Raw genomic sequence first — 26,248 nt, 5'->3', positions numbered from 1 at the left:
CACCCCACTTCCAGGATCGATCAATACGTTTAGCAACCGCTGAGTGGATCCAGACGCTACTAGTTTACACTGCCGCTGAGGTAATTTTTAGTGGACACAGACGCTCAGTGAACGTTAGTGTATGCAGACGCTTATGTCTGCAACCCAGTCTCTTAGCGGTAAACCTTAGTGTATACAGACGCAGCGGCCTATGCTGCGGCCGAGTCCCCTCGTGTTAGCGTCTGAGACGGAAGTGAGGCAATCAGTTCATGGCGGGAGACGCGCGGAAACTGGTGATGAACTGGGGGCAGGGGCGACCAGGAGAGCGTCTGACTCCCCACTGCTGACATCAACCCTGGAGATCGCAGCCTCAAACTAATCCTGGTGCCTTATGATCCCTAAAGCCTGGCACTAGAGCACCCGTGGTGGTGGCGCGCCAGCTACTGTTTGGTAGTCTCCTCCCAAAACAGTGCGGCTGTGTCCGTATTCCCCTTCTAAGTGGAATCTATGCCTTACCTTCTCCCCGTGCTCCGGCCACAGCCTGGTAACGTCTGCTGGACCTGCTAGTAACATCCGACACAGACGCCCATCGAGACAGCACTTGTACCGTGGGTAAGCATTGTTGCAACCAAGCGGAGAGTTGTTGGAGCGACTCTTTCCAATATGCGTGTAAGACGATGTTAGGAAAGATCACTCAAAACATAGTAAGACTATAAAAATAAATGAAATAAAGCTCAGGGCTGCCAAAACACAGTAGCCCTGTGACCGTGGTCCGGCTCCTGCCGCACCAAACAAAAAAATGATTTGACTGAGTCAGTGGGCGGGATTATATGGACGAGCCCGGTGCATCCTGGGAGGCCAGAAAGCTTGTGATCGTTTGGTGCCAATCCGCTGTCGCTTCAGCATATCCCAATGCTATCCTTTGGACCCTGCCGGAGAAAAAAATCATTCAACGGTGAGTGAGTTGCGAACGGATTTGCAGATGTCCGCTGTCTGGAGAAGTTTTTGCACGGTGTACACATACATTCGCACACTTGCATGGGGCGGGTTTTCACTCTCTATCGGAGGTGGCATTCTGATCGCAGACCGCTGCAAAAACGCACAGCTGCTATCAGGTCTGAATTGGGCCCTGTATTACAGTGTCCTAAAGAGCTGCAAATTGATTTATATATTCCTATTGTTTAATTTAAGTAATTGTTTCCATGCAATTATTTTGCTTCATTATACTGTATGTGTGTACACATAGGGCTCATGAAAACGCCTACTGTGCTTCATACATTCGTCATTCAAATATCCCTCAGATGTTCAAGACTGGTGGTTCAAACACAAAAACAAGCTTTACGAAACGCCACTCACTAAGTACTGTATGACTAATTTAGCATGTGCATCCAAGTGTTGCATATCAAATTACTCAGCACATTCTCCTTGTGCCACTTTTTTGGCAAAAAAAATATGCCCAACGCTAGTAGAGTTGCACAGGGCCTGGCATTTCACACTGCGTGGTGTATTAAGGCTATATATATGAGGACACATCTGTACTTTCCGCTCTACCAGGGCCGGACTGCCCATCTGCACTTCTGGTAAATGCCAGTAGGGCCGATGGGCTTGTAGGCCGGTCCTGTCAGGCAGAGAGTTCTGGCCGCTCCCCCGCCTCCCCTCCTGTCTCCACAGAAATGGACGTGTGCCGCGAGTCCATGCCCCCATGACTCGCAGTACGCCCCTGTGTGCTGATCGCGCGCCCTGCCCGTCTCCATGGAAACAGGGGCATGCTGCGAGTCCACCCTCCTATGACTCGCGGCACGCCCTTGACTTTAGTGCCGGCACACATGCACATGCCAGGGCCAAATTCGTAGCCCAGTCCGTACCTGCGATCTACAAAAGCCCCTTACATGTATTATTGGTGGCACACAGGTCACTAGACATGGAATACTGACATAAAGTTTGAATAATATAAGGCTTATTTCTTTACAAGTTTGTAATAGGCTGAACATTTTTGAAGAAATTAAAACCAAGAATTAATTCATTAAAAATATATATTTTTCCCTTCAACTAAGTTTTAAACCCTTTGTAAAGGTATTTTATGTGACTGGAAATGATTTGTCCCCAGGCACAGGGCTGGATTAACAATGGGGCAGGTGGAGCTGCAGCTCCAGGCCCCCCATGAAAATAGGCCCAGAGGTGCTGTTAAAATAAGAATTTACTTACCGATAATTCTATTTCTCGTAGTCCGTAGTGGATGCTGGGGACTCCGTAAAGACCATGGGGAATAGCGGCTCCGCAGGAGACTGGGCACAAAAGTAAAGCTTTAGAACTACCTGGTGTGCACTGGCTCCTCCCCCTATGACCCTCCTCCAAGCCTCAGTTAGGATACTGTGCCCGGACGAGCGTACACAATAAGGAAGGATTTTGAATCCCGGGTAAGACTCATACCAGCCACACCAATCACACCATATAACTTGTGATCTAAACCCAGTTAACAGCATGATAACAGAGGAGCCTCTAGAAAAGATGGCTCACTACAGCAATAACCCGATTTTTTGTAACAATAACTATGTACAAGTATTGCAGACAATCCGCACTTGGGATGGGCGCCCAGCATCCACTACGGACTACGAGAAATAGAATTATCGGTAAGTAAATTCTTATTTTCTCTAACGTCCTAAGTGGATGCTGGGGACTCCGTAAGGACCATGGGGATTATACCAAAGCTCCCAAACGGGCGGGAGAGTGCGGATGACTCTGCAGCACCAAATGAGAGAACTCCAGGTCCTCCTCAGCCAGGGTATCAAATTTGTAGAATTTTACAAACGTATTTGCTCCTGACCAAGTAGCTGCTCGGCAAAGTTGTAAAGCCGAGACCCCTCGGGCAGCCGCCCAAGATGAGCCCACCTTCCTTGTGGAATGGGCTTTTACAGATTTTGGCTGTGGCAGGCCTGCCACAGAATGTGCAAGCTGAATTGTACTACAAATCCAACGAGCAATAGTCTGCTTAGAAGCAGGAGCACCCAGCTTGTTGGGTGCATACAGAATAAAACAACGAGTTAGATTTTCTGACTCCAGCCGTCCTGGAAACCTATATTTCCAGGGCTCTGACAACGTCTAGCAACTTGGAGTCCTCCAAGTCCCTAGTAGCCGCAGGCACCACAATAGGTTTATTCAGGTGAAACGCTGAAAACCACCTTAGGGAGAAACTGAGGACAAGTCCTCAATTCCGCCCTGTCCGAATGGAAAATCAGATGAGGGCTTTTACAGGATAAAGCCGCCAATTCTGACACGCACCTGGCCCAGGCCAGGGCCAACAGCATGACCACTTTCCATGTGAGATATTTTAACTCCACATATTTAAGTGGTTCAAACCAATGTGACTTTTGGAACCCAAAAACTACATTTACTGTAGATCCCAAGGTGCCACTGGAGGCACAAAAGGAGGCTGTATATACAGTACCCCTTTCACAAACGTCTGAACTTCAGGGACTGAAGCTAGTTCTTTTTGGAAGAAAATTGACAGGGCCGAAATTTGAACCTTAATGGACCCCCATTTCAGGCCCATAGACACTCCTGTTTGCAGGAAATGTAGGAATCGACCTAGTTGAAAAATTCCTCCGTCGGGGCCTTACTGGCCTCGCACCACGCAACATATTTTCGCCAAATGCGGTGATAATGTTTTGCGGTTATATCTTTCCTGGCTTTGATCAGGATAGGAATGACTTCATCCGGAATGCCTTTCTCCTTCAGGATCCGGCGTTCAACCGCCATGCCGTCAAACGCAGCCGCGGTAAGTCTTGGAACAGACAGGGTCCTTGCTGGAGCAGGTCCCTTCTTAGAGGTAGAGGCCACGGATCCTCCGTGAGCATCTCTTGAAGTTCCGGTTACCAAGTCCTTCTTGGCCAATCCGGAGCAACGAATATAGTGCTTACTCCTCTCCATCTTATAATTCTCAGTACCTTGGGTATGAGAGGCAGAGGAGGGAACACATACACTGACTGGTACACCCACTGTGTTACCAGAGCGTCCACAGCTATTGCCTGAGGGTCCCTTGACCTGGCGCAATACTTGTCGAGTTTTATAAACATGTGGAAGACTTCTGGGTGAAGTCCCCACTCTCCCGGGTGGAGGTCGTGTCTGCTGAGGAAGTCTGCTTCCCAGTTGTCCACTCCCGGAATGAATACTGCTGACAGTGCTATCACATGATTTTCCGCCCAGCGAAGAATCCTTGCAGCTTCTGCCATTGCCCCCCTGCTTCTTGTGTCACCCTGTCTGTTTACGTGGGTGACTGCCGTGATGTTGTCCGAATGGATCAACTCCGGGTGACCTTGAAGCAGAGGTCTTGCTGAGCTTAGAGCATTGTAAATGGCCCTTAGCTTCAGGATATTTATGTGAAGTGATGTCTCCAGGCTTGACCATAAGCTCTGGAAATTCCTTCCCTGTGTGACTGCTCCCCAGCCTCGCAGGCTGGCATCCGTGGTCACCAGGACCCAGTCCTGAATGTGCGGCCCTCTAGAAGATGAGCACTCTGCAACCACCACAGGAGAGACACCCTTGTGCTTGGTGACAGGGTTATCCGCTGATGCATCTGAAGATGCGACCCGGACCATTTGTCCAGCAGGTCCCACTGGAAAGTTCTCGCGTGGCAATCTGCCGAATGGGATTGCTTCGTAGGAAGCCACCATTTTTCCCAGATGTACTGAGACTTGGCTCGGTTATAGGAGGTTCCCGACTAGCTCGGATAACTCCCTGACTTTCTCCTCCGGGAGAAACACCTTTTTCTGGACTGTGTCCAGGATCATCCCTAGGAACAGAAGACGAGTCGTCGGAATCAGCTGCGATTTTGGAATATTGAGAATCCAATCGTGCTGCCGCAACACTACCTGAGATAGTGCTACACCGACCTCCAACTGTTCCCTGGATCTTACCCTTATCAGGGAATCGTCCAAGTAAGGGATAACTAAAATTCCCTTCCTTCGAAGGAGTATCATCATTTCGGCCATTACCTTGGTAAAGACCCGGGGTGCCGTGGACCATCCATACGGCAGCGTCTGAAACTGATAGTGACAGTTCTGTACCATAAACCTGAGGTACCCTTGGTGAGAAGGGTAAATTGGGACATGAAGGTAAGCATCCTTGATGTCCCGAGACATCATGTAGTCCCCTTCTTCCAGGTTCGCAATCACTGCTCTGAGTGACTCAATCTTGAATTTGAACCTCCGTATGTAAGTGTTCAAGATTTTAGATTTAGAATCGATCTCACCGAGCCGTCCGGCTTCGGTACCACAACAGTGTGGAATAATACCCCGTTCCCTGTTGCAGGAGGGGTACCTTGATTATCACCTGCTGGGAATACAGCTTGTGAATGGCTTCCAAAACTGCCTCCCTGTCAGAAGGAGACATCGGTAAAGCCGACTTTAGGAAACGGCGAGGGGGAGACGTCTCGAATTCCAATTTGTACCCCTGAGATATCACCTGAAGGATCCAGGGGTCTACTTGCGAGTGAGCCCACTGCGCGCTGAAATTCATTGAGACGGGCCCCCACCGTGCCTGATTCTGCTTGTAAAGCCCCAGCGTCATACTGAGGGCTTGGCAGAGGCGGGAGAGGGCTTCTGTTCCTGGGAACTGGCTGATTTCTGCAGCCTTTTTCCTCTCCCTCTGTCACGGGGCAGAAATGAGGAACCTTTTGCCCGCTTGCCCACGAAAAGACTGCGCCTGATAATACGGCGTCTTCTTATGTTGAGAGGCGACCTGGGGTACAAACGTGGATTTCCCAGCTGTTGCCGTGGCCACCAGGTCTGAAAGACCGACCCCAAATAACTCCTCCCCTTAATAAGGCAATACTTCCAAATGCCGTTTGGAATCCGCATCACCTGACCACTGTCGTGTCCATAACCCTCTACTGGCAGAAATGGACAACGCACTTAGACTTGATGCCAGTCGGCAAATATTCCGCTGTGCATCACGCATATATAGAAATGCATCTTTTAAATGCTCTATAGGCAATAATATACTGTCCCTATCTAGGGTATCAATATTTTCAGTCAGGGAATCCGACCACGCCAACCCAGCACTGCACATCCAGGCTGAGGCGATTGCTGGTCGCAGTATAACACCAGTATGTGTGTAAATACATTTTAGGATACCCTCCTGCTTTCTATCAGCAGGATCCTTAAGGGCGGCCATCTCAGGAGAGGGTAGAGCCCTTGTTCTTACAAGCGTGTGAGCGCTTTATCCACCCTAGGGGGTGTTTCCCAACGCACCCTAACCTCTGGCGGGAAAGGATATAATGCCAATAACATTTTAGAAATTATCAGTTGTTATCGGGGGAAACCCACGCATCATCACACACCTCATTTAATTTCTCAGATTCAGAAAAACTACAGGTAGTTTTTCCTCACCGAACATAATACCCCTTTTTGGTGGTACTCGTATTATCAGAAATGTGTAAAACATTTTTTCATTGCCTCAATCATGTAACGTGTGGCCCTACTGGAAGTCACATTTGTCTCTTCACCGTCGACACTGGAATCAGTATCCGTGTCGGCGTCTATATCTGCCATCTGAGGTAACGGGCGCTTTAGAGCCCCTGACGGCCTATGAGACGTCTGGACAGGCACAAGCTGAGTAGCCGGCTGTCTCATGTCAACCACTGTCTTTTATACAGAGCTGACACTGTCACGTAATTCCTTCCAACAGTTCATCCACTCAGGTGTCGACCCCCTAGGGGGTGACATCACTATTACAGGCAATCTGCTCCATCTCCACATCATTTTTCTCCTCATACATGTCGACACAAACGTACCGACACACAGCACACACACAGGGAATGCTCTGATAGAGGACAGGACCCCACTAGCCCTTTGGGGAGACAGAGGGAGAGTTTGCCAGCACACACCAGAGCGCTATATATATATATATATATATATATATATATATAGGGATAACCTTATATAAGTGTTTTTCCCCTTATAGCTGCTGTATTTTTAATACTGCGCGTAATTAGTGTCCCCCTCTCTTTTTTAACCCTTTCTGTAGTGTAGTGACTGCAGGGGAGAGCCAGGGAGCTTCCCTCCAACGGAGCTGTGAGGGAAAATGGCGCCAGTGTGCTGAGGAGATAGGCTCCGCCCCCTTCTCGGCGGCCTTATCTCCCGTTTTTCTGTGTATTCTGGCAGGGGTTAAATTCATCCATATAGCCCAGGAGCTATATGTGATGCATTTTTTTTTGCCATCCAAGGTGTTTTTATTGCGTCTCAGGGCGCTCCCCCCCCCCAGCGCCCTGCACCCTCAGTGACCGGAGTGTGAAGTGTGCTGAGAGCAATGGCGCACAGCTGCAGTGCTGTGCGCTACCTTGTTGAAGACAGGACGTCTTCTGCCGCCGATTTTCCGGACCTCTTCTGTCTTCTGGCTCTGTAAGGGGGCCGGCGGCGCGGCTCTGGGACCTATCCATGGCTGGGCCTGTGATCGGTCCCTCTGGAGCTAATGTCCAGTAGCTTAAGAAGCCCAATCCACTCTGCACGCAGGTGAGTTCGCTTCTTCTCCCCTTAGTCCCTCGATGCAGTGAGCCTGTTGCCAGCAGGTCTCACTGAACATAAAAAACCTAAAACTAAACTTTTCACTAAGCAGCTCAGGAGAGCCACCTAGTGTGCACCCTTCTCGTTCGGGCACAAAAATCTAACTGAGGCTTGGAGGAGGGTCATAGGGGGAGGAGCCAGTGCACACCAGGTAGTTCTAAAGCTTTACTTTTGTGCCCAGTCTCCTGCGGAGCCGCTATTCCCCATGGTCCTTACGGAGTCCCCAGCATCCACTTAGGACGTTAGAGAAACATTGGCGATAAGAAAAAAAATATTTTTTGGTCACCATCAGTAGCCGTCCGAAGCCCCACCCACTCACTCCTTTACACCCTCTACCCCCACCTAGTGCCCACACACACTCCACCGGCACAATCTGGCAGATCCATCATCCAGTGCTAAGAGGCTGGCCATGGGCCGTAACAAAACAGTAGGTGGTGATCAAACCCCTACCCTCATGTTTCCTCTGCTCTCACCTCCTGACGCTGATGTTGCCGGTGCCAAAACCATATGACAGGGGGACCAGTTGCTGCTGCGCTGATGACAGGGGGACCTGCTGCTGTGGTACTAATTACAGGGGTCTCGCTCATAAGGAAGGACCTGCTGTTGCTGCGCTGATGACATGGGGATCCGCTGGTGTAAATGGTACACTGTGACATTTTTAAAAGAGGGGGGGGGGAGAGTTACATAGTGCGGCCAGTACTGGGGGAGGGGGGGAGATAGGGATGCATGTTTCAACCCTTTCTCTCTCTGACTCCCCCCATTTCTCTCTCACTATCTCCCCCCATCTCTTCCTCTCTCTCCCCCTCTTGCTGTCTCCTTCTTCTCTAAATCTCCCTTTCTCTCTGCCTCCCCCTTCTCTCTCCCTTTTGTGTCTATCTCCCCACTCTCTCTCCTCTTCTCTCTGTATCTTCCCCTTCACTCTGTCTCATCCTCTTCATTTTCTCTCTCTGTCTCTCTCGGTGTCTCACCAGTGTCTCCGCTTCTCTCTCTCCCCTCTTTCCTCCTCCTTCTCCCACTCTCACCCCCCCGTCTCCCATTCTCTTTCTCTGTGTGTCTACCCCCTTCTATCTCTCTATGTGCCCCCTTCTCTCTCTCCCATTCCCCTTTATCTCTTTCTCTCCTCCCCTTGTCTCTTTCTCTCAGTCCCCTTCTAATTCTCTATCCCCCATTCTCTCTCTCTCCCTTTCCATATGCCAGGGAGGGTTAGGGATATGCTGTGGGAAGAAAGGTTAGGCTGCAGGAGAGGGAGGTTAGAATTAGGTTGTGGGGGGGTTTCGGTTAGGATAAGGGGTAGGGTTAGTTTACTTACCAAGAAGTGTTGTGATTCTGACCTTCGGTATGCCGCTGGCATCCTCACTGTCGGGATTCCGTACCCAACCCACAGAGGAGCACATATAGACATAGGCACATACGGATATAGAGGAACACATACGGACATAGGCACATACGAACATAGAGGAGCACATACATACAGAGAGGAACACTTACAGACATAAAGGAGCACATATAGGCATACTGTAGGCACATACGTACATAGAGGGCCACATGAGCTCCAAATTGCCACTGGAATGACTTTACACAAATGGATGCTGCCCCACAGCACAGAACACCCACCCACATCACTAGTCACACCACCACAACACTGATCACACCCCCTGAGGCGGCACACAATTGGCCCTTCACCAATTTTAGCTCCAGGCCTATTTGGACCTTAATCTGGCAATGCCCAGGCAGGATTGGTAGTCTCTGCCAAGAAAGTAGGACAACAAGGATACTTGCAGAAGGTCTCTATTACCACTGGAAGGTCTATGCTGAAAAACTTGTATCGTGGAATAAAACTGCTCAGGTTCACTGTGGAAACAAGAAATAATAATCATTTACTTCATTATAGTTGTGTTTTGTTTGCTCAGTTTACCCATAAGCCTTCCTGCTCTAGCTCCTGTACAACTACTGTGACTACTACGTATGTGGCAACTCTGCTGCACAGTAATGTATGGGCCTGCCCAACTCACGCAGTGTACTTTATACATATAAAAATAACCGGACCTAAGTCTCTGGATCTATAGTTTTTTTGTTTAGGATGGACAGTATAATGTCCCATGGACTCTCCAGCAGTTATGTAAACGATCCCTTCAAGGGGCACATTTAGGAGTCTATTCATGAAGAAGTGAAAAGAGTGGAGAAGTGAGCCTGTGGAGAAGTTGTGCATGGCAACCAATCAGCTGCTCCGTACAATTGTATAGTATGTAAAATAGGATTTTAATACCTACCGGTAAATCCTTTTCTCTTAGTCCGTAGAGGATGCTGGGGTCTCCAAAAGGACCATGGGGTGGGGGGGGTATAGACGGGATCCGCAGGAGACATGGGCACTTTAAGACTGTAAATGGGCGTGAACTGGCTCCTCCCTCTATGCCCCTCCTCCAGACCTCAGTTATAGGAACTGTGCCCAGAGGAGACGGACATTTCGAGGAAAAGGATTTTGGTAAACTAAGGGTTAGATACATACCAGCTCACACCACAACACACCGTACAACATGACATTTCACTAAAACCTGTTAACAGCATGAACAAACGAGATCAGCAACAGGCTGACCCTTACCAAAACACAACCTTTGTGTAACATAAGCAATAACTATATACAATTACTGCAGATAGAGTCCGCACTGGGACGGGCGCCCAGCATCCTCTACGGACTAAGAGAAAAGGATTTACCGGTAGGTATTAAAATCCTATTTTCTCATACGTCCTAGAGGATGCTGGGGACTCCAAAGGACCATGGGGTTTATACCAAAGCTTCCAACCGGGCGGGAGAGTGCGGATGACTCTGCAGCACCGATTGAGCAAACTCAAGGTCCTCCTCAGCCAGGGTATCAAACTTGTAGAACTTTGCAAAAGTGTTTGACCCCGACCAAGTAGCTGCTCAGCAAAGCTGTAAAGCCGAGACACCTCGGGCAGCCGCCCAAGACGAGCCCACCTTCCTAGTGGAATGGGCTTTCACAGATTTCGGTAACGGCAAACCAGCCGTAGAATGAGCCTGCTGAATCGTATTACAGATCCAGCGTGCAATAGTCTGCTTAGAAGCAGGAGCGCCAACCTTGTTGGCCGCATACAGGACAAACAGGGCCTCTGTCTTCCTAACCCGAGCCGTTCTGGCTACATAAATTTTCAAACCTCTGACCACATCAAGAGACTTGGAATCAGCCAAGGCTTCAGTAGCCACAGGCATCACAATAGGTTGGTCCATGTGAAACGAAGAAACCACCTTTGGTAGAAATTGTTGATGAGTTCTCAACTCTGCTCTATCCTCATGGAAAATCAGATAGGGGCTTTTGTGAGACAAAGCCGCCAATTCGGACACCCGCCTTGCGGACGCCAAGGCCAATAGCATGACCACCTTCCAAGTGAGAAATTTCAACTCTACCTTTTGTAAAGGTTCAAACCAATGTGACGTAAGAAACTGTAACACCACATTAAGGTCCCATGGTGCCACAGGGGGCACAAACGGAGGTTGGATGTGTAGCACGCCTTTCACGAAAGTCGGCACTTCTGGAAGTGAGGCTAATTCCCTTTGAAAGAAAACTGATAAGGCCGACACCTGCACTTTAATGGAGCCTAACTTCAGGCCCGCATCCACACCTGCTTGCAAAAAGTGGAGAAAACGCCCCAGCTGAAATTCTTCTGTAGGAGCCTTCTTGGATTCACACCAAGACACATATTTTCTCCAAATACGGTGATAATGCTTCGCCGTTACTTCCTTTCTAGCTTTGAGTAGAGTGGGGATGACTTCCCCGGGAATACCCTTCCTAGCTAGGATTTGGCGTTCAACCGCCATGCCGTCAAATGCAACCGCGGTAAGTCCTGGAACACACACGGCCCTTGCTGTAACAGATCCTCTCTGAGAGGAAGAGGCCAGGGATCTCCTGTGAGTAATTCCTGAAGATCTGGATACCAGGCCCTCCATGGCCAATTTGGAACATCGAGTATCGTCGAACCCTTGTTCTTCTTATGATCCTTAACACCTTTGGGATGAGTGGAAGCGGATGGATCACATAGACCGACTGATACACCCACGGTGTCACTAGTGCGTACACTGCTATTGCTTGAGGGTCCCTTGACCTGGAACAATATGTCCGAAGCTTCTTGTTGAGGCGAGACGCCAACATGTCTATTTGAGGAAGTCCCCAACGACTTGCCACTTCTGCAAAGACCTCTTGATGAAGACCCCACTCTCCTGGATGGAGATCGTGTCTGCTGAGAAAGTCTGCTTCCCAGTTGTCCACTCCTAGAATGAAGACCGCTGACAGAGCGCTTGCATGTTTTTCCGCCCAGCAAAGAATCTTGGTGGCCTCCGCCATCGCCGCTCTGCTCTTCGTTCCGCCCTGGCGGTTTACGTGCGCCACGGCTGTGATGTTGTCCGACTGAATCAGGACGGGCAGGTCGCGAAGAAGATGCTCCACCTGCCGCAGGCCGTTGAAGATGGCCCTTAACTCCGGCACGTTTATGTGCAGACAAGCTTCCTGGCTTGACCATTTTCCCTGGAAATTTTGTCCCTGTGTGACTGCTCCCCAACCTCGGAGACTCGCGTCCGTGGTCACCAGAATCCAATCTTGGATTCCGAACCTGCGACCCTCTAGAAGGTGAGAACTTTGGAGCCACCACAGGAGAGAAACCCTGGTCCTGGGGGACAGGCTTATCTTCCGGTGCATCTGCAGATGGGACCCGGACCACTTGTCCAGCAGGTCCCACTGAAACGTTCTTGCATGGAACCTGCCAAACGGAATGGCCTCGTAGGCCGCCACCATTTTTCCCAGCACTCGAGTGCAGTGATGAATCGACACTCTTGGCGGTTTCAGAAGTTCCTTGACCATGTTCTGGATATCCTGAGCTTTTTCCAACGGGAGAAAGATCCTCTGCAGGTCGGTGTCCAGAATCATGCCCAAAAATGATAGCTGAGTTGTCGGAATCAACTGCGACTTTTGTAAATTTAGGAGTCAGCCATGCTGTTGCAGCACCTGCTGGGAGAGCGCAACGCTTTTCAGTAACTGCTCCTGTGATCTCGCCTTTATCAGGAGATCGTCCAAGTACGGGATAATTGTGACCCCTTGCTTGCGCAGGAGCACCATCATTTCCGCCATTACGTTGGTGAAAATCCTCGGGGCCGTGGAAAGACCAAACGGCAACATGTGAAATTGGTAGTGACAATCCTGAACAGCAAACCTCAGGTACGCCTGATGAGGAGGATATATAGGGACATGTAGATACGCATCCTTTATGTCGACCGACACCATAAAATCCCCCCCTTACAGACTGGAGATCACTGCTCGGAGAGATTCCATCTTGAATTTGAATTTTTTTAAATAAAGGTTGAGGGATTTTAAGTTTAGATTCGGCCTGACCGAGCCATCCGGCTTCGGGACCACAAACAGGGTTGAATAAAACCCGTCTCCCCGTTGTGACGGGGGTACCGTGACAATGACTTGCTGTTGACACAGCTTTTGTATTGCAGCACATACTACCTCTCTCTCTGGAAGAGAAACTGGTAAGACCGATTTGAAAAATCGGTGCGGAGGCACGTCTTGGAATTCCAGCTTGTATCCTTGGGTCACAATATCCAGCACGCAAGGATCTAGGTCCGAGCGAACCCAGACCTGACTGAAGAGTTGAAGACGTGCCCCCACTGGTGCGGACTCCCGCAGCGGAGCCCCAGCGTCATGCGGTGGACTTGGTTGAAGCCGGGGAGGACTTCTGTTCCTGGGAGCTTGCCACAGCCGGGGATCTTTTACCTCTTCCCTTACCTCTGGCCGCGAGGAAGGAAGAACCACGTCCTTTCCTGAACTTATGCGACCGAAAGGACTGCATCTGGTATTGAGGTGTTTTCTTTTGCTGTGGAGGAACAAACGGCAAAAAGGAAAACTTACCCGCTGTAGCTGTGGAAATCAGGTCCGCGAGGCCCTCACCAAACAAAACTTCACCTTTGTAGGGCAGAGCCTCCATAGCCTTCTTAGAGTCAGCATCACCATTCCATTGATGAGTCCACAACGCCCTCCTAGCCGAGATTGCCATGGCATTGGCCCTTGATCCCAAGAGGCCCATATCCCTCGCAGCCTCTCTTAGATAAACCGCTGCGTCCCTAATGTGACCCAGGGTCAAAACTACGTTGTCCCTTTCCAGGGTGTCTATGTCGGATAACAAGTTATCTGTCCACTTTTCAATAGCGCTACTCACCCATGCCGATGCCACGGCCGGCCTGAGTAGCGTACCAGTAGTAACATAAATAGATTTTAAGGTAGTTTCCTGTTTACGATCCGCAGGATCCTTAAGGGATGCCGTGTCAGGGGACGGTAGCGCCACCTTCTTGGACAAACGCCCCAGGGCTTTGTCCCCTGTGGGCGATGATTCCCACCGTAATCTATCCGGCGAGGGGAAAGGATACGCCATAGCAATTCTCCTGGGAATCTGCAGTCTCTTGTCAGGAGACTCCCAAGCCTTTCCAAAAAGAGCGTTCAATTCATGAGAGGGAGGAAACATTACCTCGGGTTTCTTTCCCTTAAACATACAGACCCTTGTGTCAGGGACAGTGGGGTCTTCTGTGATATGCAACACATCTTTAATAAACAAATTCATGTACTGAATACTCTTAGCCACTTTATGATGTAACTTGGCATCATTATAGTCGACAGTAGAGTCGGAATCCGTGTCGGTATCTGTGTCTGCTACCTGGGTAAATGGACGTTTCTGAGACCCTGAGGGGGCCTGAGACTGTGATAAAACATCACCCATGGATTGTCTCCATGCTTGGTTCTGAGACTCAGAATTGTCTAACCTCTTATGCAATAAAGCCACACTTGCATTTAAAACTTTCCACATACCTACCCAATCAGCAGTCGGCGGTGCCGACGGAGTCTCTCCCATATTCTGTTCAGCTCCCTCACCAGCCTCCTCCTGGGAAAAGCATTACATTTCAGACATGTCGACACACACGTACTGACACCCCCAAACACACTGGGCTATAGGGGACAGACCCACAGTAAGGTCCTTCAGAGAGACAGAAAGGGAGTTTGCCAGCTCACACCCAGCGCCCCAGCGGTCTGAAGGAATTAACCAATGCCCCAGACCTGTAAGCGCTTTTTATATAATAATAATAATCAACACCAAATTGCCGTAACCCCCCCTCGTTTTGTGCAGCCTGTTACTTGTGGTAGCAGTGAAGGGCCAGGAGCAGCGTCTCTGCAGCTGTGCTGTGGAGAAAATGGCGCTGGCTTGAGCTGCGGAGGAAGCCCTATATGGCGCGCTTCGGGCCCGCATTTTTTATACTGGCGGGGGTCCCTATACATTGCCTAGGCAATTTATATACATATAGCCAGGTTAAATATGAGGTTTTATTGCTGCCCAGGGTGCCCCCCCCCTGCACCCTGCACCCATGTAGTGCCGCTTGTGTAAGGGAGCAATGGCGCGCAGCGCGACCGCTGCGCGGTACCTCCGGAAGATCTGAAGTCTTCTGCCGCCTTTGAAGTCTTCTTGCTTCTTTACTCACCCGGCTTCTCTCTTCAGGCTCTGTGAGGGGGACGGCGGCGCGGCTCCGGGAACGAATAACTAGGCGCACCAAGTGATCAGACCCTCTGGAGCTAATGGTGTCCAGTAGCCTAAGAAGCAGAGCCTTTGAACTCACAGAAGTAGGTCTGCTTCTCTCCCCTCAGTCCCACGAAGCAGGGAGCCTGTTGCCAGCAGTGCTCCCTGAATATAATAAACCTAACAAAAGTCTTTTCTAGAGAAACTCTGTAGAGCTCCCCTAGTGTACAACCAGTCTCCTCTGGGCACAGAATCTAACTGAGGTCTGGAGGAGGGGCATAGAGAGAGGAGCCAGTTCACGCCCATTTAAAAGTCTTAAAGTGCCCATGTCTCCTGCGGATCCCGTCTATACCCCCCATGGTACTTTTGGAGTCCTCAGCATCCTCTAGGACGTATGAGAAATTATAAATGTTACTTCAATGCTGATTGGTTGCATGGGCAACTTCTCCACCCTTTTCACTGCTTCATGAATAGACCCCACAGCATCTCGATGTGTTTAAGAAGGAAACTGAAAACAGTATTCACAGCAAAACATGGTGTGTATTGCGTGTAATGGTATTGTTGTAAAAAATGTCCTGCTTCATGTCACCGTTTAGTAAAAATAAGATTTTACTTACCGGTAAATCTATTTCTCGTAGTCCGTAGAGGATGCTGGGACTCCGTAAGGACCATGGGGAATAGACGGGCTCTGCAGGAGATAGGGCACTTTAAGAAAGCTTTGGACTCTGGGTGTGCACTGGCTCCTCCCTCTATGCCCCTCCTCCAGACCTCAGAGGAGATGGACAGTACGAGGAAGGATTTTTGTAAATCTAAGGGCGAGATCCATACCAGCCACACCAATCACACCGTATAACTTGTGATACACTACCCAGTCAACAGTATGAACAACAACATAGCCTCGGTTAAACCGATAAACTATAACATAACCCTTATGTAAGCAACAACTATATACAAGTCTTGCAGAAGAATTCCGCACTTGGGACGGGCGCCCAGCATCCTCTACGGACTACGAGAAATAGATTTACCGGTAAGTAAAATCTTATTTTCTCTAACGTCCTTGAGGATGCTGGGACTCCGTAAGGACCATGGGGATTATACCAAAACTCCCAAACGGGCGGGAGAGTGCGGATGACTCTGCAGCACCGATTGAGCAAACATGAGGTCCTCCTCAGCCAGGGTATCAAACTTGTAGAACTTTGCAAAGGTGTTTGAACCCGACCAAGTAGCAGCTCGGCACAATTGCAATGCCGAGACCCCTCGGGCAGCCGCCCAAGAAGAGCCCACTTTCCTAGTGGAATGGGCCTTAACCGATTTAGGCAATGGCAAACCTGCCGTAGAATGCGCCTGCTGAATCGTATTACAGATCCAGCGAGCAATAGTCTGCTTTGAAGCAGGAGCGCCAACCTTGTTGGCCGCATACAGAACAAACAGAGCTTCAGTCTTCCTGATTCTAGTCGTTCTGGTCACATAAATCTTCAAAGCCCTGACCACATCCAGGGACTCGGAATCCTCCAAGTTCCGTGTAGCCACAGGCACGACAATAGGTTGGTTCACATGAAAAGATGAGACCACTTTTGGCAGAAAGTGAGGACGAGTCCTCAACTCTGCCCTATCCACGTGAAAAACCAAGTATGGGCTTTTATGTGATAAAGCCGCCAATTCTGAAACACGTCTTGCCGAAGCCAATGCCAACAACATGACCACTTTCCACGTGAGGTATTTCAACTCCACAGTTTTGAGTGGTTCAAACCAAGGTGACTTGAGGAAACGTAACACCACGTTAAGATCCCAAGGCGCCACCGGAGGCACAAAGGGAGGTTGAATATGCAGCACACCCTTCACAAAAGTCTGTACTTCAGGAAGAGAGGCCGAAATTTGGACCTTTATAGACCCTAATTTTAGGCCCAAAGTCACTCCTGTTCGAAGGAAGTGAAGTAGACGGCCCAAATGGAACTCCTCCGTAGGAGCAGCTCTGGCCTCACACCAAGAAACATATTTTCGCCATATACGGTGATAATGTTTTAACGTCACGTCTTTCCTAGCCTTGATCAGGGTAGGAATGACCTCCTCCGGAATCCCTTTTTCCGCTAGGATCCGGCGTTCAACCGCCATGCCGTCAAACGCAGCCGCGGTAAGTCTTGGAACAGACAGGGCCCCTGCCGCAGCAGGTCCTGCCTTAGAGGAAGAGGCCACGGATCTTCTGTGAGCAACTCTTGCAGCTCCGGATACCAAGTCCTCCGTGGCCAATCTGGAACAATGAGGATTGTTCTGACCCTGCTTATTCTTATTATTCTCAACACTTTGGGTATGAGAGGAAGAGGAGGAAACACATAGACCGATCTGAACACCCAAGGTGTCACCAGAGCGTCTACCGCTACCGCCTGAGGGTCCCTTGACCTGGCGCAATACCACTTTAGCTTTTTGTTGAGACGGGATGCCATCATGTCTATTTGAGGCAGTCCCCACCGACCCGTGATCTGTGCGAAGACTTCTTGATGAAGTCCCCACTCTCCTGGATGCAGGTCGTGCCTGCTGAGGAAGTCCGCCTCCCAGTTGTCCACCCCCGGGATGAACACTGCTGATAGCGCGCTTATATGGCCTTCCGCTCAGCGTAGAATCCTGGTCGCTTCTGCCATGGCCACTCTGCTCCTCGTTCCGCCTTGGCGGTTTATATGAGCCACTGACGTGACATTGTCTGACTGAATCAGAACCGTTTTTTCCCGAAGCAATTCCTCCGCTTGACGCAGGGCGTTGTATATGGCCCTCAACTCCAGGACGTTGATGTGGAGACAAGTCTCTAGATTTGACCAGAGACCTTGGAAATTTCTTTCCAGTGTGACTGCTCCCCAGCCTCGGAGGCTGGCGTCCGTGGTCACTAGGACCCAGTCCTGAATGCCGAACCTGCGACCCTCTAGTAGGTGAGCACTGTGCAGCCACCACAGGACAGATACCCTGGTCCTGGGAGACCGGGTGATCCTTCGATGCATTTGTAAATGGGACCCGGACCACTTGTCCAAGAGGTCCCATTGAAAAGTCCTCGCATGGAACCTGTCGAAAGGGATGGCCTCGTATGAAGCCACCATCTTCCCCAGGACCCGCGTGCAATGATGCACTGAAACCTGTTTTGGTTTTAATAGGTTCCTGACCAGGGCTATGAGCTCCTGAACCTTTTCGACTGGAAGAAAAACCTTTTTCTGGTCTGTGTCTAGAATCAGGCCCAAAAAAGTTAGACGCGTTGTAGGGACTAGCTGGGACTTCGGTATATTGAGAATCCAGCCGTGTAACTGCAACGTCTTCATGGACAGAGACACGCTGTCCAGCAACTTCTCCCGAGATCTCGCCTTTATGAGGAGATCGTCTAAGTATGGGATAATTGTGACCCCTTGCCTGCGCAGGAGCACCATCATTTCCGCCATTACCTTGGTGAATATTCTCGGGGCCGTGGACAGCCCAAACGGCAACGTCTGAAATTGGTAGTGACAGTCCTGCACTGCAAATCTCAGGAACGCCTGATGAGGGGGGAATACCGGAACATGAAGGTAAGCATCCTTTATGTCCAGGGACACCATCCAATCCCCCCCCTCCAGGCTGGCGATGACCGCCCTGAGTGATTCCATTTTGAACTTGAACCTCTTCAAGTACAGGTTCAGGGATTTTAGGTTCAAAATGGGTCTGACCGAACCGTCCGGTTTCGGGACCACAAACAAGGTTGAGTAATATCCCTCTCCTTGCTGGAGATGAGGAACTGTGACAATCACCTGTTGAATATACAATTTTTGGATTGCTGCCAACACTAGCTCCCTCTCTGACGGGGAAGCCGGCAGAACCGACTTGAAAAACCGGCGAGGAGGCAAGTCTTCGAATTCCAGCCTGTATCCTTGAGAAACAATCTCTAATGCCCAGGGATCCACCTGCGAGTGAACCCAAACGTGGCTGAAAAACCGAAGACGAGCCCCCACTAGATCTGCCTCCCCCCGGGAAGCCCCAGCGTCATGCGGTGGACTTTGCAGACGCAGGGGAGGACTTCTGCTCTTGGGAACTAGCTGTGCGCAGCTTCTTTCCCCTGCCTTTCCCTCTGGCAACAAAGGACGATCCCCGTACCTTTTTGTTTTTATTGGAACAAAAGGACTGCATTTGATAATGAGGTGCCTTTTTTGTATGCTGCGGGGGGACATAAGGTAAGAAATTCGACTTACCAGCCGTAGCAGTAGAGACAAGGTCCGAGAGGCCGTCTCCAAACAACTCCTCCCCTTTGTAAGGCAAGGACTCCATATGCCGCTTTGAATCGGCGTCTCCCGTCCACTGTCGGGTCCAGAAGAGCCGCCTAGCAGAAATAGACATAGCATTTATTCTGGAGCTTAATAAACAAATGACTCTCTGAGCATCTCTCATATACAAGGAAGCATATCTGATATGCTCTATGGTCATTTGAATGGCATCCCTATCTAAGGTGTCAATCTCCGTAGATAAGGAATCTGCCCATGCCACAACCGCACTACAAACCCAGGCCGACGCCATAGCCGGTCTAACAATAGTACCTGAATGAGTGTAAATGTGCTTCATGGTAATTTACTGCCTGCGATCAGCAGGATCCTTGAGGGGAGCCGTATCCTGAGAAGGCAGTGCCACCTTTTTGGACAAGCGTGTCAGCGCCTTGTCTACTTTAGGCGAAGATTCCCATCGTATCCTATCCGTTTGTGGAAAAGGATACGCCATAAGAATCCTTTTGGGAACTTGTTGTCTCCTATCCGGAGATTCCCAAGCCTTTTCGCACAATTCACTCAGTTCAAATGAGGACGGAAAGGTGACTTCAGGCTTTTTCCCTTTATACACGTGTACCCTCGTGTCAGGGACAGGGGGTTCCTCAGTAATATGCAAAACCTCTTTAATGGCAATAATCATGTACCGAATACCTTTTGCCACCCTCGGCTGTAATTTTGCATCTTCATAGTCGACACTAGAGTCAGTATCCGTGTCGGTATCTGTGTCATCGATCTGGGATATGGTGCGCTTCTGAGACCCTGAAGGGCCTGGCGCCACAGGGACAGGCATGGACTGGCTACCTGACTGATCCCTAGCTTCAGCCTTGTCTAACCTTTTATGGAATAGATTGACATTCAAGCACTCCCCCTCCACATTAAGCGAGCCTTCCTCATCAAACAAGTCGACACACGCGTACCGACATACTTCACACACACAGGGAACCTCTTTTCTGAAGACAGTATCCCCTTCAAGGCCCTTTGGAGAGACAGAGAGAGAGTATGCCAGCACACACCCCAGCGCAATGATCCTGGAGACCAACACAAAATGTTTTCCCCCCAGCCGCGCTGTATAATATGTTATCCGCCAATTATGTGCCCCCCCCTCTCTTTTAAACACCCCTTCACCGTGTGTAAGCAGGGGAGAGTCCGGGGAGCTTCCTCTCAGCGGTGCTGTGGAGAGAAAATGGTGCTGGTGAGTGCTGAGGGAGAAGCCCCGCCCCCTCGGCGGCGGGCTTCTGTCCCGCTCAAACTTACTAAAATATGGCGGGGGCTCTTTTATATACATGTACAGTGCCCACCTGTACATGTATATTGTCTTTTGCCATAATAGAGGTGTTATATTGCTGCCCAGGGCGCCCCCCCCTGCGCCCTGCACCCTTACAGTGACCGGAGTATGTGAGGTGTATGGGAGCAATGACGCACAGCTGCAGTGATGTGCGTTACCTCAGTGAAGCTGAAGGCTTCTGCCGCCTGACGTCTTCTGACTTCGGTTCTTCTGGCTCTGTGAGGAGAACGGCGACGCGGCTCTGGGGGTGGACGCCCAGTAAGAACCTGTGTTCACCCCCTCTGGAGCTAATGGTGTCCAGTAGCCGAGGAAGCAGAGCCTATCTTAGACAAGAAGGTCTGCCCCTCTCTCCTCAGTCCCTCGATGCAGGGAGCCTGTTGTCAGCAGTGTTCCCTGTAAAAAAGTAGAAAAAAATCCAAACAAAAATGCTTCTAGGCAGAGAACTCAGGAGAGCTCTTTGCAGTGCACCCATCTTGCTCTGGGCACAGTGTAAAACTGAGGTCTGGAGGAGGGGCATAGAGTGAGGAGCCAGTGCACACCCAGAGTCCAAAGCTTTCTTAAAGTGCCCTATCTCCTGCGGAGCCCGTCTATTCCCCATGGTCCTTACGGAGTCCCAGCATCCTCAAGGACGTTAGAGAAATTACCCCCAAATGAATGTAGATTGTACTTTCCCAGTAGCGAAAGGCACTCCAGAGGAACACTCCTGAGCTCTGAAATCCCGTTTATTACTGGGAAAGTAGAATCTACGCTCAGAGCAATGAAATATATTTGGGGTGATCAGTCTGTTGCTAAGCACAAGGAAAAGCAAAAGGGCAATTGCTTCAAAAGTACTCCTCGGATCTGTACTAACAGGACACCACTAAAGGGCCACTATGCTTGAATGGAAGTAGATAGGCACCTTGAAACTTTCCCAGTGTTTAAAATGGATACATACAGAGATAACCTGCATAGAGAGTGGATATACAATTTAAAACATTCTAAATTCTGTGAAGGATGGGGATTTAAACATATATGTAATTTGTTCAATGTGCTTTTTCATATAGAGGATCCAACCCACAGGCACTATTCCACGACACCCATAGAGTGGGAATAGAACCTGTGACAAGCGCAGCAAGGCACCATGCCACTGCACGGCGAGTGCAGCTTGCCTGCAAAATGCTTTGTTGCGCTCGCACCACCCCCCTGCGCCGGCATTCTGCTGCCGGGATCCCAGGGCCGGTATGATGACCGCCGCGATCCTCAGCGCTGGTCTCCCAGCCGCCAACCCCTTATATAGATTACACTTGGAGTACCCTGTATGTAAACCCTATTTGACCTCTTTAAATGCACACTAAGATTATTATTTTCCATTTATCATGGTAACCCTTTTCTAAACCACCCCTGCCACTTTTACGTGCAAAAAAACCCAAAAGCTAAGATGTGGACTGTGTTGATCTTTAACAAACTACACTGTACTAAAAAAAAAAAAAAAGTGGTGAAAGTCAGACGAGTTATACTTCCCTTTCTTTGCCACCAAAATGCCAAATGAATAGTTCCTCACCTCCATATTCTAGATGTACAGGATAGCCTATAAACAACATATCTACTTGAGGCGGATGCTTTACTCGGATCAGGCGACTCTGGTTCTCTATTGATGGGACAGCACAGACACCGTTAGCAGCTGACTTCTGACAGTCTGTATTAGATTTACATTCTAGGCTTGTTTGGATTGCCTTCCTTGCTGGGAGACACACATACTGTCAACAACAAAGAGAGATCAGAGGTCATGTGGTTTCTCACTTATCACACAGGCTGGGTTGTACAATTTATTATTATTATTATCCTTTATTTATATAGCGCCACAAGGGTTCCGCAGCGCCCAATTACAGAGTACATAAACAAATAATCAAACAGGACAACAGCAACTTGCTGTTGATGACAGTATAGGACAAGTACAGGGTAAATAAACATAGTTACATCAGCAGATGACACTGCAATAAGTATCAGGTGGCAGAAGACTGCTGGATGTGGTGCAGTTGAAGATTATTAAAGTAAGAAAGGATAAGCACATGAGGGAAGAGGGCCCTGCTCGTGAGAGCTTACATTCTAAAGGTGAGGGGTAGACAGACAGGGGTGACACAGATGGGGTACATAGAGAGCATAGAACAGAGGGTTAGGATGAGATTTGGCTGGGTTTGGTCAAGAAGTGGGTCTTGAGAGATCGTTTGAAGTTTTGTAGAGAGGTGGAGAGTCTGAGGGGGAGAGGTAGGGAATTCCAAAGAAGTGGTGCAGCACGTGAAAAATCTTGGAGGTAGGAGTGGGAGGAAGTAATCCGTAGGCAGGAGAGTCGGCGTGCATTAGCAGAGCGAAGAGGACGGGTGGGAGTGTAAAGGGAGATAAGGTCAGAGATGTAGATGGGAGAGGAGTGGGTGAGGGCTTTTTAGGCGAGTGTGAGAAGCTTGAAATGGATTCTGAAAGGGAAGGGGAGCCAGTGAAGGTCTAGTAAGAGAGGAGAGGTGGACGTAGTGCGTTTGGTGAGGAAGATGAGCCGGGCAGCAGCATTGAGGATAGATTGGAGTGGAGAGAGGTATTTGTCAGGAATGCCAGTCAGGAGCAGATTACAGTAGTCCAGTCTGGAGATGACCAGTGAGTGGATAAGAGTTTTAGTAGCATCCTGGGTCAGAAAGGGTCTGATTCTGGAAATATTTTTTAGATGAAAATGGCAGGTTTGTGAGAGGTGCTGAATGTGTGGTTTGAAGGAGAGGGAGGAGTCAAGGATTACTCCAAGACAGCGCACTTGGGGTCTAGAAGAGATAGTAGTGCCATCAATAGATAATGAGATTGTAGGAGGTGAGGTTATGCGGGAGGGAGGAAAGATGATCAGCTCGGTCTCAGACATGTTAAGTTTAAGAAAGCGCTGGGACATCCAGGAAGAGATAGCAGAGAGACAGTTGGAGATACGAGTGAGGAGAGCAGGGGAGAGGTCTGGAGAGGAAAGATAGATTTGGGTGTCATCAGCATAGAGATGATATTGGAAACCAAAAGAACTAATGAGCTTACCTAGTGAGGACGTATAGAGAGAGAAGAGAAGAGGACCAAGGACAGAACCTTGGGGTACCCCTACAGTTAGTGGAAGTGAGGGGGAGTCATGAGAGGAGACAGCGAAAGAACGGTCAGAAAGGTAGGGGACAGCAAAGAGAGGGCAGTGTCACGCAGACCAATGGAGTGAAGAATTTGCAGTAGGAGAGGATGGTCCACAATAATCTAGATAAACACCTGGCTTCTCAATAAGGTAACTAGACAAGCTGGTTATACAAAAGCTTTCAGACTTACTATAGAAGCTTACAATTTATAATATAATTAATGCCTTTAATAAAACGGAACGATTTAAAATAAGAATTTACTTACCGATAATTCTATTTCTCGTAGTCCGTAGTGGATGCTGGGGACTCCGTCAGGACCATGGGGAATAGCGGCTCCGCAGGAGACAGGGCACAAAAGTAAAAGCTTTAGGATCAGGTGGTGTGCACTGGCTCCTCCCCCTATGACCCTCCTCCAAGCCTCAGTTAGGATACTGTGCCCGGACGAGCGTACACAATAAGGAAGGATTTTGAATCCCGGGTAAGACTCATACCAGCCACACCAATCACACTGTACAACCTGTGATCTGAACCCAGTTAACAGCATGATAACAGCGGAGCCTCTGAAAAGATGGCTCACAACAATAATAACCCGATTTTTGTAACAATAACTATGTACAAGTATTGCAGACAATCCGCACTTGGGATGGGCGCCCAGCATCCACTACGGACTACGAGAAATAGAATTATCGGTAAGTAAATTCTTATTTTCTCTGACGTCCTAAGTGGATGCTGGGGACTCCGTCAGGACCATGGGGATTATACCAAAGCTCCCAAACGGGCGGGAGAGTGCGGATGACTCTGCAGCACCGAGTGAGAGAACTCCAGGTCCTCCTCAGCCAGGGTGTGCCCCTGACCAAGTAGCAGCTCGGCAAAGTTGTAAAGCCGAGACCCCTCGGGCAGCCGCCCAAGATGAGCCCACCTTCCTTGTGGAATGGGCATTTACATATTTTGGCTGTGGCAGGCCTGCCACAGAATGTGCAAGCTGAATTGTACTACACATCCAACTAGCAATCGTCTGCTTAGAAGCAAGAGCACCCAGTTTGTTGGGTGCATACAGGATAACAGCAAGTCAGTTTTCCTGACTCCAGCCGTCCTGGAAACCTATATTTTCAGGGCCCTGACAACATCTAGCAACTTGGAGTCCTCCAAGTCCCTAGTAGCCGCAGGTACCACAATAAGCTGGTTCAGGTGAAACGCTGACACCACCTTAGGGAGAAACTGGGGACGAGTCCGCAGCTTTGCCCTGTCCGAATGGACAATCAGATATGGGCTTTTGTGAGACAAAGCCGCCAATTCTGACACTCGCCTGGCCGAGGCCAGGGCCAACATCATGGTCACTTTCCATGTGAGATATTTCAAATCCACAGATTTGAGCGGTTTAAACCAATGTGATTTGAGGAATCCCAGAACTACGTTGAGATCCCACAGTGCCACTGGAGGCACAAAAGGGGGTTGTATATGCAGTACTCCCTTGACAAACTTCTGGACTTCAGGAACTGAAGCCAATTCTTTCTGGAAGAAAATCGACAGGGCCGAAATTTGAACCTTAATGGACCCCAATTTGAGGCCCAGAGACACTCCTGTTTGCAGGAAATGCAGGAATCGACCGAGTTGAAATTTCTTCGTGGGGCCTTCCTGGCCTCACACCACGCAACATATTTTCGCCACATGTGGTGATAATGTTGTGCGGTCACCTCCTTCCTGGCTTTGACCAGGGTAGGAATGACCTCTTCCGGAATGCCTTTTTCCCTTAGGATCCGGCGTTCAACCGCCATGCCGTCAAACGCAGCCGCGGTAAGTCTTGGAACAGACATGGTACTTGCTGAAGCAAGTCCCTTCTTAGCGGCAGAGGCCATGAGTCCTCTGTGAGCATCTCTTGAAGTTCCGGGTACCAAGTCCTTCTTGGCCAATCCGGAGCCACGAGTATAGTTCTTACTCCTCTACGTCTTATAATTCTCAGTACCTTAGGTATGAGAAGCAGAGGAGGGAACACATACACCGACTGGTACACCCACGGTGTTACCAGAACGTCCACAGCTATTGCCTGAGGGTCTCTTGACCTGGCGCAATACCTGTCCAGTTTTTTGTTCAGGCGGGACGCCATCATGTCCACCTTTGGTCTTTCCCAACGGTTCACAATCATGTGGAAGACTTCCCGATGAAGTCCCCACTCTCCCGGGTGGAGGTCGTGCTGAGGAAGTCTGCTTCCCAGTTGTCCACTCCCGGAATGAACACTGCTGACAGTGCTATCACATGATTTTCCGCCCAGCGAAGAATCCTTGCAGTTTCTGCCATTGCCCTCCTGCTTCTTGTGCCGCCCTGTCTGTTTACGTGGGCGACTGCCGTGATGTTGTCCCACTGGATCAATACCGGCTGACCTTGAAGCAGAGGTCTTGCTAAGCTTAGAGCATTGTAAATTGCTCTTAGCTCCAGTATATTTATGTGGAGAGAAGTCTCCAGACTTGATCACAC

At 49.6% G+C, this 26,248-nt stretch overlaps 1 protein-coding gene across 3 annotated transcripts in view; it reads right to left on the bottom strand.

The window, feature by feature from the left end:
- MBTPS2 (membrane bound transcription factor peptidase, site 2) overlaps positions 1-26,248 on the bottom strand; it is a 354,709-nt gene that overhangs the window by 23,854 nt on the left and 304,607 nt on the right. For all 3 annotated transcript variants that reach the window (XM_063955767.1, XM_063955765.1, XM_063955766.1), the window contains exons 9-10: positions 22,195-22,390; positions 9,314-9,389 (exon numbers count right to left, since the gene is read on the bottom strand). In XM_063955767.1, coding sequence (XP_063811837.1) covers positions 9,314-9,389; positions 22,195-22,390 — 272 coding nt within the window. The remainder of the gene's footprint in view (positions 1-9,313; positions 9,390-22,194; positions 22,391-26,248) is intronic.

The sequence above is a fragment of the Pseudophryne corroboree genome, chromosome 2 (assembly GCF_028390025.1).
Source record: "Pseudophryne corroboree isolate aPseCor3 chromosome 2, aPseCor3.hap2, whole genome shotgun sequence".
In the NCBI taxonomy this organism is placed as follows: domain Eukaryota; kingdom Metazoa; phylum Chordata; class Amphibia; order Anura; family Myobatrachidae; genus Pseudophryne; species Pseudophryne corroboree.
Note: the sequence above shows the minus strand (reverse complement) of the source record. Positions and strands in the feature narration are given on the sequence as shown.